General features: G+C 42.5%; 1 protein-coding gene across 1 annotated transcript; it reads right to left on the bottom strand.

The window, feature by feature from the left end:
* Positions 1 to 12,793: 12,793 nt before the first annotated feature.
* On the bottom strand, positions 12,794 to 13,498 carry LOC306919034 (high mobility group protein B2-like; the record flags this gene model as incomplete). Its single annotated transcript, XM_079531882.1, has 1 exon — positions 12,794 to 13,498. One exon carries the CDS (start codon positions 13,496 to 13,498, stop codon positions 12,794 to 12,796), a length of 705 nt encoding a protein of 234 aa, XP_079388008.1.
* Between the last annotated feature and the right edge of the window lie 484 nt (positions 13,499 to 13,982).

Here is a 13,982-nt window from a genome sequence, read left to right as displayed (position 1 = left end):
CCTGAGCAAGACTCTTGACTCCTAATTGCTCCCTGAGCGTCGCACGATGGCTGCACACTTGCATGATGGGAGAATGCAGAGGACAAATGTGCAAATATACAGTAAAATAAAAAAAACATCCCAAGGAGTGGGGACCAATATTATTATTATTATTATTTGGTCAGATAGGAGGTGTGCATCATTGTTTATCATAATTCTTTGAATGCCACACAGAGGCAGCAAAGGGTAGGTAAGCCTTGCCAAGGCATTTTTGCCAAATACGGGTACCTTCATTTCCGGTTTCCCGCCTCGGAGACCGCCATTGTAAGGAACGGCTTATGTTAGCAATAGCTCACAATGTTTCTTTTGCCAGAAACGTTAAACGTTGCGATATAAAATCACAAATCACATCCGAACCTCGGATGGAGGATGATCACCACGGACAGCGCTCGTAGTTTCAGAGATAACAGCCAAAGAATATCTTACTTTTAACCCATTTTGACCTGAGATCAGATTCTAAAAATGTCTTCTACATCCTGACAGTTTTCTGAAAAAGCTATGTTTCTATGTCAGTGGTTCTTCGATTTTTCAAAAATAGCAGACCTACAAGCTCGTAGCGCGCCACCCACAGTTATCGTCATCATTAAAACAATATAAAAAAATAACAATAATAATTGAGTACAGACATATACAAAAGCAACAACAAAAAAAAAATCCAGTCCAATCAAACAGCCATGCATATTGACCAAGTGTAAACAGTAGGACACAAAAAAAATTAAGCACAGATGACAAAAACAATATAAAAAAATAAAATAATTACAATTATAAGTTGGGTTATTCGAGTTCAAAAGATAGTCACAAGTTATGTTAGAAAAGATTGCGTTGAATCGGAACGTTGTCATACATCACCCTCTATAAATGATATACTCCTTTATAGACAATTCTATCATTATGAGAAAGCAAAAACAAACACATAGTATTGACTCAATTAGTCTGTCGGAAGTGCTCTCAGATTCTCAAAGTAGGTAATAAATGGTTGCCAGCTAGAAAAGAACCTCTGTTGAACCTCTAATTGTACATTTTATTTTTTCCAATTTTAAAAGCCCCATAATACCCTTAAGCCACATAGCTATAGAAGGGGGAGTTGGGGATTTCCATCCCAACAATATTCTACGTCTTGCTATCAGTGTGGCAAATGCTACCATATTAGACTGTTTCTGGGTTAGAAGTTCAAAATCTGATGGTACCCCAAAAATAGCGACCTAGGGTGACGGCTCCAAACGAACCTCAAATATATCAGACAAAATCTCAAATATTTTAGTCCAACAGTGTACCAGCTTGGGGCAAGACCAGAACATGTGTGTGTGATTAGCTGGTGAGAGAGCACATCTATCACATTTATCATCAATTCCAGGATATATTGTGGCAAGTTTAGATTTGCAGTAATGAAGTCTATGAAAGACTTTGAATTGAATAAGGCCTAGTCTAGCACATGATGTTGATGTGTTGACTCGATCAATAGCTCCATCCCGCCATTCATCAAGAAAGGTTTCACCCAACTCGGTCTCCCATCTATTCCTATTCTTGTCCATAGGGAGGATGTTTAATCTCATAAGAGATTGATAAATCACTGAAATATGGCCCCTTTGCCCAGGATGCAGTATTAGAAGGTTGTCCCATGGTTTATTCGCTGGTTTCTCAGGGTAGGAGGGAAATTGATTTTTAACAAAGTCTCTAATTTGAAAGTATCGGAAAAGATTATTGTGGGTTAGGTCATATTTGGTACGAATTTTCTCAAAACTACTGAATATATTCCTCTCATAGAGATCTGAGAATTTGGCAAGACCTTTATCTTTCCACTGTTTGAAAGCTAAGTCTGACATAGAGGGAGGGAATAGGTGATTGCCAAGTATGGGACAATTTATAGAGCCATCTTTACATTTAAAGTGGGAGCGTAACTGTGGGAGTTGGGCTTCAATGTATGGGCAAGAACAGCTTAGACCATCAGCACTAACAAACCTGCGCCCACTGCTTTGAAAAGCAATCCTGATACCGAACCATCTTAAAGCCATTGCTCTGGTTCTGTAATGCTGTTACTTTTTTAACCCATTCAGACCTGAGGCCGATTCTAAACAGTCTTCTGAAAAACGTTGGTGTGTTGGTATCTCAGTGGTGCTCAAACCTTTTCATGTCAAGGACCCCCAAAATTACCCCACCTCAAAACTTTTTGTAAAATATTTGAGTCAAAATTGTTTGCTTTAAAAATATATATTCAAAGATTCGTCACGCATTTTCACGATTTCTCAAATCTACAAGCTCATAGCACCGCATGATGTGACGCGCTATGAGCTTGTATTATGCTATTTCTGAAAGTATAAAATAATGGTTAAAGTCAAAGTGGTTACAATGTAAAAAATCACACCCCTGTGAAGTGAGTGGTGCAACTCCGTGTGGGGTGGGGTGGGGGGCGGAAGTTCCAGACCCACAGGAACGCACCCAGGGTGCCAGCCCGATTCCGGCGAGCCGCCCCGCGTCCGAAACGGTTGAGAAATGAGTTACCGTGTGGGTCCCTCTACTGTACCCTCTACTGTACTGTACTGTCACTGTACTGTACTGGCACACCCGAAATCACCATATATACAGTTAATATGTGCGTGTGTTTGTATGTGTGTTAGGTTGCGCACAGGTGGTGAAAAACAACCATGCTGTTTTCGTGCTCAGACGCACCCAGCCACCCACCCAGCCAGCCAGCCAGCCACCCACCCACCCACACACATAGTCACTTAAGAAAGTGGTTGTACCACTTAATGACACGGATGCTTTCCTGTTTTTAACCGGCTAAATGTCTGAATTGTTTCTTCACAGTTTAAACCCATTCATTGGATGTATACAGTATGTCTCTAGAGACATTTAGATGGCACCACCTTCATAGATTTATTTCCTGGACGCTGTTGGAGCACTAAATGTGGACATGGCCATTAAAGGAAAACATAGGTCAATTTGTGTCAGTAAGGCATTGTCTCTGCTTGACCACTTGTTCGTTGTTTGAGAAATGCTGGGCATGCTATGTATATATTGATTAATTGAGTGATTGAATACTATTTATTAGTCAGAAATGTAAACGCACGAGGTAAAGTCAGACATTTAGGCTAAAGGGATAAACACACCATTGTCGTCCTATGTATTCAATTCATCAACATAGCATAAATAATAACAGGATAATACATATCAACACATAATCAGTATACTACAAAAGGAAAAAAAAGAAAATAAATGAAAGAGAAATTGAAATTGAGTTTAGCTCCCCTTGTGGGCTCCTTTTAAGGGATGTTGCACATTTGCTTGATCCTGCTGCTATATACATACATCTCGACATTATGTATCATTCTATTTTCTTTTCTTGGTTAATATTACATTTTCTCCATGTACAATAATTTACACTGCAATGAGGAATGGCTGCGTGTGCGTGCGTGTGTGCGTGCGTGCGTGCGTGCGTGCGTGCGTGCGTGCGTACACGCAAGAGCGCAAGAGTGCCTTGTTTACATTTTCTCCATCTAGTGTGTGATTGAAGAAAGGTGTATCCTAAGGGTGCAATTGCCCTCAAATTGTGAATGACTGTGGGCCACATTTACATGTATTTATTTCTGAACTTGTTATTACAAAATCACGTGTGCGTGTGCGTGTGCATGTGTGTGTGTGTGTGCATGTGTGTGTGTGCGCATTGACATTGGGTAGTATGTGTCTGCCTTGCCTATAGCAAGATTATCCATCATTGTATGTAAGTAGATGTACTACATACTGTTGGCCTCGTCTTGTGTGTTGTGTAGGGCTTGGGATCACATGTCTCAGAAACACATTACAGTTGAGCATTCTTTTCGATGTTGCACGTATAGGTGCCTGTCTTATACTTTAGAGAAGGTTTGAATTTGTTTAGAAAAAGTTAATACTATATTGGCGTCACAAAATATTGAGGCAAGAAATATTGACATATTTGATTTTATCCACATCACCTAGCCCTGATACAGTATATACACTGTGTGTGTGTGTGTGTGTGTGTGTGTGTGTGTGTGTGTGTGTGTGTGTGTGTGTGTGTGTGTGTGTGTGTGTGTGTGTGTGTGTGTGTGTGTGTGTGTGTGTATGTGTGTGTTTGTGCGTGTGCATGTGTGTGTGTGTGTGCGCATATGTCCGGACCACCAGCTCATTTCACACACAGACAGACATCAAAGGCGCTGCGAATTAACCCTGCGTGTCGGGGCAGCGCTGCATGCCGTCCCCACAATTTCACATCTCTGCCGCTTCGGCGGCAACCAAACTCCCATGCGTGATGCACCCATTCATATTGAAATGAGCAGATGGAAGGGGGGGGAGAGTATACGAATCACTATCCCTTTACCGAGGAAAGATAAAACTTCAAAAGAGCCACAGCCATATTGGGGTTCTGTTTGGGGCTCTGTTTTCACGGCAGGTTGAAGAGCACACAGGTGTCCTGTGTCGGTTGTGAAAGTGCGGCTAAAGCAAAGGTATCATGTTTTTTTTTTCTCTTATTAAAGCAGGTCAAGTGTGTTTCCATTACCTGTCCTCCTCTCTTGCTTTCTCCATGATTAGACACTTGACACATGGTGTCATGAGGCAGCACTGGACCCAAATACCTGCAAAATATGTGCATTGAGTGTGACTCAACTGATGACAATTTATAACATTATGATGACTTAAATGTGCAACAGTTAATTTAAACTAATTCATCGATTATAAAAAATAAATACGATTATTTCACCTATATAGGTGAAAAGCTATTAAAATAGCAATATTTTAGAAAAAGTAGATCTAAAAGGCTAGGGCAGATTCTCGTTTATTTATTATTGGAAATTGGAAAAAGTAATCAATCGAATAACCACTGAAAAACAATTGATAGTTGCAGTCCTAGTAGTATGACTCAATCTGTAGCCACTAGCCGATCTGCGAGCTCACAACTCGTCACTTCACCTTGTGAGCTATACCGTTCTCGTACAACAACCAATCCTAAATAAGGCATTAGACACTGCATTGGATGACGTCGTGGACGTGTATAGGCGCGGACGGACGTGTGCGTACGCAACACAAACAGGTGTGCGTATCACAACATGCCTCAGTATACGATTGAAATGCACATTACACCTCCCATATGTCTGTAATTCCATGCAGGCTCGGAGCCCATTATGTGCTCTGCACACATACGGTACTGTGTGTGTGTGTGTGTGTGTGTGTGTGTGTGTGTGTGTGTGTGTGTGTGTGTGTGTGTGTGTGTGTGTGTGTGTGTGTGTGTGTGTGTGTGTGTGTGTGTGTGTGTGTGTGTGTGTGTGTGTGTGTGTGTGTGTGTGTGTGTGTGTGTGTGTGGAAGCTGTTTAGATTGGATGGCGTTACCTCTGCCTTTCGCCCGCCTATCTCCAGTTTCACATTTTCACCTCATCTTGGCAGCCACGGTAATTTAATTTTATATCGTATTTATTGATCTGGCCAACTTCGATTTCCTGCTGTGGCGTGACTCTGTTTCACGGAGGGAGCGGCGATAATGTAGATGAATGTAGCGATGAGTCGGAGGAGGAGGAAGGAGATGGAGTTGATGAAGAACGTGACGATGTTTGATGATGATGACGATGATGATCACTTCTGCAGGTGATTACGATTGTGGTAATTTGTATGCTGATTAGAGCAGTGTTTGAAGATGGCTCATGGCTGAGGTTGTTTTGTGTCAGCGAAGCCATCATCTGTGCACGGCACCACACACACACACACACACGCTCGCTTGCGCGCTCCACCCTATGTCACCCCCGGCCCTTAAGTAGGCTGGCATGACAGCTATTCAGTAAACACATTCATATTTCATTAATTTGGCCTCTCCTCTCTCCACCCCCTGACTGCCTCTTATTGTCTCCTCTAGAGGTTGTTCACTAATCCCTGGAGACCTTACTTCATCCTTCTGTGTCACCTACACCCACGCATGTACCCTACACCAGACCACATGTACACTACACTACACTACACTGCACCGCATGTACCCTACACCAGACCACATGTACACTACACTGCACCGCATGAACACTATGTTGTATGTTTTATGTCTCCTCTGCACTGCGCTGCAATTGTATTAGCTATTATTTTATTTCATTTGTTTTATGCTTCCTAATGTCATTGTATAATTGTTGCCTTTGCTTGATGTTCTGTGTAAAGCATGCATTCAATTGCCTTGTTGTTAAAAATTGCCTTGTCCTGGGTTCGATTCCCGCTGGGGACGCTGTGGGTGTCGGCTGCTGGGTGGGGTTGGCAAAAAGGGCCTTTCTGTGTGGAGTTTGCACATTTTCCCGTGTCCACTAGGGTATGTACCCTCACAAAAAACATGCAGTAATCTCTATACTGCCTCCTCCTGGCTAGCTGGGGCGCATGATTGAGGGGAAAGGAACTTGTTGGAATAACGTGTTCCTTCCACGTGCTAAGTCCAACTGGGGACACTCCCCCCTGGCAGGTGAATAGAAGCGGCTTGGACTCCTCATGCACAGAAGGAAGCATGAGGTCAGTCCGTTGCTCTCCCCAGGTTGGCAGAGGGGAGTGTAGCGCCCATGATTACATTAGATAAATGACACAGGGTGAAAGAATGCGTTGCAAAATCGTGGGATAAAAATGCCTTGCACTGCACTGTAACAATGTACGCTACACCAATTCAATTCATTTTCAATGAAATGTTGTTATAGTGCCAAATCACATCAAGTTGTCTCGAGATACTTTTCATATAGAGCAGAGACCGGACATTGTAAAACCCTGAGCTAGCATTTTCTTGCGACAGTGGCAACTTTAACTGGAAGAGAAACTGTCAGGCTCTAGGGTGGGCGGCCATCTGCCTCGACCGTGTCGGGGGGGGGGAGAGAGAGAGCGAGAGAGACAGAGAAGGAGAGACAGAGAGGGAGATACAAGCATATACTGTTTGTATCTCCCTCTATATTTTTGGGTGTCTTTTTTTTTCATAAAGTTTTTGTAACTGAGTGCCCTATGCTGTCATACTGCAGCATCACACAAAAGTTTGAAAAATATCAGGTTTTAGCAAGAACAATAATAATAAATATAATAGTGTACGATAGTATATAATGGTATAATATAATTTAGTATAATAATAACGTATTACTAACCACAAGGATATTGTAAATAAATGGCAAAAACACTAACATTTGAATGATGAGATAACATTAATCTGTAAAACCTTGAACCTTTTTATTTCAGTCATATACCAATAAGATATACTACGTTGGTTCCATTGATCCAAGCCGGAACACAATCGATTGATCGATCACTAAAAGGATCAGAGCACGCGGCCCACCCATCTGACCATTTAACGGCTGCCTGTTGTGGTCCGATTGGTGGACCGGAACTGCTGCACTGCTACTGCACAGCAGGGGTTCTCAACGTTTTTGGCCGGGGACCCCCGGAAATGCTTTGGCAATGTCTCGGGACCCCCGCCCCGCCCCCTCCCGACCCCCAATATAAATTGACTGCTACAATAACCTTAAACCATTTTGGGCGGGAACCCCTTTTGGTGTTTTAAACATTGTTATAATTTAGCTATTGAAAAATAGCAGATCTACAAGCTCATAGCGCGCCACCGAGTGGCGCGCTACGAGCTTGTAGGTCTGCTATTTTTGAAAAATCGTGATTTTATTTTTTAAAAAACAATCTTTTTTTTTTTTTTTTTTTTTTTTAATAATTTGGGGACCCCCTAAAATTATTTGGCGACCCCCCGAGGGGTCGCGACCCACGGGTTGAGAACCCCTGCTGTACAGTAGTAACGCGTAACGATACTAATATCACTGTGTGAATATTAGTCTCGTCCCTCTCAGCACTAGTGTACAGTACTGTACACTACTGTACACTAGCACTGTACACTAGTATTGCTCAGTAGTGTACAGTACTGTACACTACTGAGCCTGTCACAATTATTTCATAATCACCTGATCAGAATGATTGCAGACAATAGCAATTATTTTGCATAATCGTATGAATTCATCTGTTGAAAATGTTCATATCGTTGCTGTCGGGCAGAAACCTTATCTCCGTATTTTCTGTCGTACGTTTATTCGTAAATGAATGCCCTAGCCTATACTGTACTTGACCATACTACAGCATCTCACAAAAGTATCAAAATAACAGATCTGCAAGGCAAGCTCAAAATGCAGCGTGAAGTGATGCGTTTTGAGCTTTGTGTTTGTGTGTAGACTAGTCTCGACAAAGCCGGATGCACCACAGTTTAAGCTAAAATCAGGGAAGCCTATGCATACAATCTCCCGAACACACAGAGAATCTGTGCGTCCCTCTCAGACCCACAGTGAGACAGATAAAGATATTAGTGATAAATTCACATTCTTCGGGGGGTTTGCAAACCCGGTCCATCACACCACACACCATTCGGCCGGATGCTCTCCGAGTTAACCCATTTTGACCTGAGATCAGATTCTAAAAATGTCTTCTACATCCTGACAGTTTTCTGAAAAAGCTATGTTTCTATGTCAGTCGATTTTTCAAAAATAGCAGACCTACAAGCTCGTAGCGCGCCACTCGGTGGCGCGCTATGAGCTTGTAGATCTGCTATTTTTCAATAGCTAAAGCATAACATAATGCTAAGACCAAAAGGGGTTCCCGCCCTGCAGACCACCGTGTGACAGACAGGCCCCTTTTCCACCGGTTGGTTCTCAATGGGAACCGGTTCAGTTCTTTTTGGTTCTTAGTCCATGAGCCAGAGGTCCAAAATTGGAACGTTAATTATGAATTGAGTGGTCAAAACTATACCTATATTAGATTGTTATCACCATGATAGTTCCCCAGTTGAGTACTTACACGAAGATAATGATTTATTGTATTACAAATATTACATTTTTAAATATGAAAATGAGGCATTATGTAGGAAAATATGCAAAATAATAGAAAATATGAAAAAGCTACTACTGTGGAAGGGTTATCATGTATTAATTGACTTGTTTTGATCCTATAAACAATTTAATATAGGTCTAGTTTTTCCCACCAATTTTGGAGCTCTGGCTCATGGACTAAGAACCAAAAAGCCGGTGGAAAGAACTGAACCGGTTCCCATTGGGAACCAACCGGTGGAAAGGGGGTCACAGAGACTTCGTGAATTCTAGATAATAATGATGATAGATTATTTCTGCTAGTTTCTGAGCGACCAGAACAAAATAATCACGCTCTTATGTACCTACCTGTACACAAGATGTAACAATAGAACAAACCTTGAACGTTGAACATTAAAGAAAGGCAGAGTACCCGTGGAGATGGGCTGGATTATTGTCAATGTGAGTGTTTCACCCGGAATACAATTATTATGACCAATCAAAGGAGGTAATTTCATGACTTTTCAGAGCAGAGTGCTGTACTCAGTACAACAGTGTACTTTGTGTATACTGGTGATGTTCAGTGTCATGGAGGACAAGAGTATAATTCTCCCATGTACCTCTGTGGGAGGTGCGGCGTCGTAACAAATCTCCACTACCTCAAACCAGGGGTGGAAAATGTACTACAGTATGTACTATGTACTATGTACTAGGTTACAGTATGTTTTACTTAATCCATTTTGACCTGAGATCAGATTCTAAAAATGTCTTCTACATCCTGACAGTTTTCTGAAAAAGCTATGTTTCTATGTCAGTCGATTTTTCAAAAATAGCAGACCTACAAGCTCGCTATGAGCTTGTAGATCTGCTATTTTTCAATAGCAAAAGCATAACATAATGCTAACACCAAAAGGGGTTCCCGCCCAAAACCCATTAATAATAATGATACTATATTGAAAAATCACACTTGTCTGAAGTGAGGGGCGCTCTTCATACATCATCATACATCACATACCTTGCTCAGCCAATCAAATCATTTCCGTGGTACAAGCACACAAAGGTGGGCATAGGAGGAGGGGCTAGCTCCCCTCAAAAAAAGAACAGAGGAGGAAGTCCTACCTCCTAGCAAATTGATATTATGCCGTCAGCATGATCTGTAGGTCGTGACAGTTTAGTTGGATTATACACAAATGTAACCATTGTCAGATGTAAAATAATCACACCCGTGTGAAGTGAGGGGCGCTCTTATCATCGTACATCATCATGCATCATCTCATGCTGGCCAATCAGAATGCGTGTTGCCACAAATTTACGTCATATGACGTTTGACCTAATTTCTCCTTTCATTGTCAATGGCAAATATGAGACGTGTGGGGACAAGATGACATAAATATTCCCGTCATTGTCAAAGGCATTTAACCCATTTTGGGCGGGAACCCCTTATGGTGTTTTAAACATTATGTTATAATTTAGCTATTGAAAAATAGCAGATCTACAAGCTCACGCGCTACGAGCTTGTAGGTCTGCTATTTTTGAAAAATTGTAAAAATATTTATTTCAGAAAACTGGAGGATTTAGAAGATTTTTTTAAAATTTTGAGGTCAGGCCTGAATGGGCAAGCTGTATAGGACGGGCTAGCGCCCCTAAAAAAAAGTTTTGTTTTTTTCCGGCTTGAGGGATTCATATCAGTGAAAAAGACTAACTGTCTGTCTGTCTGCACCTACAGTGACTCGACAACAACATTGCAGTGCACTGCTGATTTGTAAATGGCACATATTCACATACCACACCCATGACTGCACCCCTCCTCCCACATCGGCACACAGCGAGTGCCCTAAACAGGTGGGAAAAAACATGTCACTGCGTGTCATGAAATCGTCCATTCATCAGTCCACTATGGACTATGGTCCCAAACTGTTATCCCACAGTATACCGCGAAATGGCTTAACCCAGTTTGGGCGAGAACCCCTTTTGGTGTTTTAAACATTATGTTATCATTTAGCTATTGAAAAATAGCAGATCTACAAGCTCATAGCGCGCCACCGAGTGGCGCGCTACGAGCTTGTAGGTCTGCTATTTTTGAAAAATCGTGAAAATATTTATTTCAGAAAACTGGAGGATTTAGAAGATTGTTTTTTAATTTTGAGGTCAGGCCTGAATGGCTTAATGGCTGATCGACAAGCCCACGTGTTGCATCTGAACCGAAACAATAATCTTATGCAATTGAATTTTAACTGAAATAAAAAAATAATAATTGTATATGTATATTCATCTTTTAAACAATGTATTAAAAAAAAGTCCTCTCCTTTCCAATTGGCCCGCCTGGCATGGTGGCTCAAGAGTCTGCAACAGTGCATTGCTCCTTACACCAAACACATGGTCTAAGAGAGCGTAAATGCCACGATGTCTCCACAAACAATGCGTTTTGAGCTTGTAGATCGGCTATTTTTGCTATATTTGAATTGAAATCCTGAATAATGTTTTTCTATTTTTTAATTGGAATCCTGAAAAGTAACAGTTATAGTTATGTTACTAAACTAAATACAAATACATTAGACATACAAAATAGACAATAAAATTGTAATACTACACATGGGTTAAGGTTAGGTTTAGGTGTGCTGCCCCGTGGGAGGTTAGGGTTAGGGTCAGGGTCTGAGATGGGTTGTAGTTGTAGCACCCAGTAATTAGTATATATTAATAAGTATTAAGTGATGGTGGGAGCCGCATGTGGCCCCCGGGCCGCCAGTTGCCCATGTATGCTTTACAGCATTCTGCCCATTCGTTTAAGAACCGCCATAATGCCTGAAAGAACCTCCTGGGTCCCTGGACCCCACTTTGAGAACCGCAGTTCCATGGCAATCCATGTTGCAGTCTTGTTTGGGACCACAGTGTTGATGGTTCGATTAACCGTCATAGTGATCCTTAGCGCTTCACTGATAGCAGGGCTAAAAAAAAAATCACACCTGTGTGAAGTGAGGGGCGCTCCAAGTTTGGGCAATGTTTCAGCATGACCAGAGAGACCCATTGTCTATGACCAGAGAGACACATTGTCTATGAGCAGAGAGACCCCTTGTCTATGACCAGAGAGACCCATTGTCTATGACCAGAGAGACCCATTGTCTATGACCAGAGAGACACATTGTCTATGAGCAGAGAGACCCCTTGTCTATGACCAGAGATACCCATTGTCTATGACCAGAGAGACCCCTTGTCTATGACCAGAGAGACCCCTTGTCTATGACCAGAGAGACCCATTGTCTATGACCAGAGACACATTGTCTATGACCAGACACATTGACTATGACCAGAGACCCATTGACTATCATTATTCGGCACAAGACAATTGACTATGACCGGTCCAATGGTTTGCAAGCTGGCTAGCCTCCTGCAGAGCCATGCCATAAACAAACGTTACCAGGCGCCCCTCACTTCACGTTTGGAGAGGTGTGCAGCTTATTGATATCACTGTCCCTCGCAATCAAATGCCATGCGGACGCGTCTCTCTCAGGGCTTGCGTAGAGCTCTGTACACTACAGTATATTCAAAGCACTGGAGGTCAGAAAATGTTTTCTGTGGACATGAACGCCTCAAGCAGAAAACCGATTATGCCAGGCACCTGATCTAGCTGGTAACATATTTGTCAGATATGTTTACCCCCAGTTTTTAACGTAGCTAGCAGTGGGGATTTTGTACATTTTGTTTTATTTTAACATGACGGGTCTAATAACGGCGTGGCTTCATGCCGTCTTTTTAACCTCCACATTAAAGTTGGCAAAAAAAAAAGTGAAAAAAAAACTGTTTCTGAATGGGAGTCTCAGAAAAGCATATCGATACCAAAGTTTCCTTTTTTTTCCTTGTGCTGATGTACACAGCCAGCCTGCCATACAATCCAAGGCTTCCTAAGCTTTCAAGGACCCTTCAGTGTACTAGCCATTATAGGTCATGGACCCTTATAACTCCTCCTCATCGTCTTCCTCCTCCCGCTCCTCATCCTCGTCTTCCTCCTCCCCCTCCCCATTGTCGTCTTCCTCCTCCCCATCTTCGTCCATATCCTCCTCATCGTCGACTTCCATGACCTTTGTGACCTTCTTAGCCACAGGCCGCCTGGGTGCGCTCTTCTTCTCTGCTCTTGCGGCAGCGCGCTCTGCCATCTCGCTCTTCTTTGTTTCTTTGTATGTTATCATTAGCCCGTTGTATTTCTGCCTGTTTCCGGCAGCCTTTTCCTCATACGGAGCCTTGTCCTCGGGACTCTGCCCCTGCCACAGTCTCCCCAGCTCCTTGACAGTGTCCCCGACGCTGATGCCCGGGTTGTCGTCCTTGATCTTAGCGCGCTTCTCGGCGATGAACACAAAGAACGCTGAAGCCGGCCTCTTGGGGGCGTTGGGGTCCTTCTTCTTCTTTCTCCTGGAGCCTTTAGGAGGAACGTAGCTCTTCATCTCCTCCTTGTAGCGGTCCTTATCGCGCTTGGCCATGTCCTGGAACGTCTTCTTGTCGTCGGGCTGGAGGCCCGCCCACCCCTCTGAGCATTCCTTGGAGAACCCTGTAAATTCCACTTTCTGCTCGGGGTGCTTCTTTTTGAGATCATCCCGGCGGACCTTGACGAAATAAGCATACGAGGACATCTTTCCTCGGGGCCTGTTCTTGTCCTTGACCATGGCTGCACAATATTTTGATTGCTTGATTAACTGCCTGGTTGAGTGAATAGTTAACTAATACAATATGTTGCTAGCCTCACAGGCTGTAAATACTGTAAATTACTCAATGTCAGCCTCTATGACGTATACATGACATATGACATGCCCATATTTGGCCTGATCCCACCGCTGTTTACTTTTAATATTCAAAATGAATTACAAATATAAAAATCACACCTGTGTGAAGTGAGAGGCGCTCTAATCATCATACATAATCATACATCACATTCCGTGCTCAATCAATCCAATCATTACAAATGTCATTCCGGCCGAATTGCAATTTGCGTCCTCACTTTTGTCTTCAATGTTTGTGTACACAAAATCCTAATTTTGTGTACACAAAATCCTAATTTATGAGGGGCGCTAGCCCCTCATAAATTAGGATATACAGCTTTTTGTCACATTTGCCATTGACAATGAGAAGAGAATGTACGTTACTAGAATT

Source organism: Electrona antarctica, assembly GCF_951216825.1.
Source record: "Electrona antarctica genome assembly, contig: scaffold_831, whole genome shotgun sequence".
In the NCBI taxonomy this organism is placed as follows: Eukaryota; Metazoa; Chordata; class Actinopteri; order Myctophiformes; family Myctophidae; genus Electrona; species Electrona antarctica.
The sequence above is the reverse complement of the archived record's forward strand: the minus strand, read 5'-3'. Positions and strand labels throughout refer to the sequence as shown.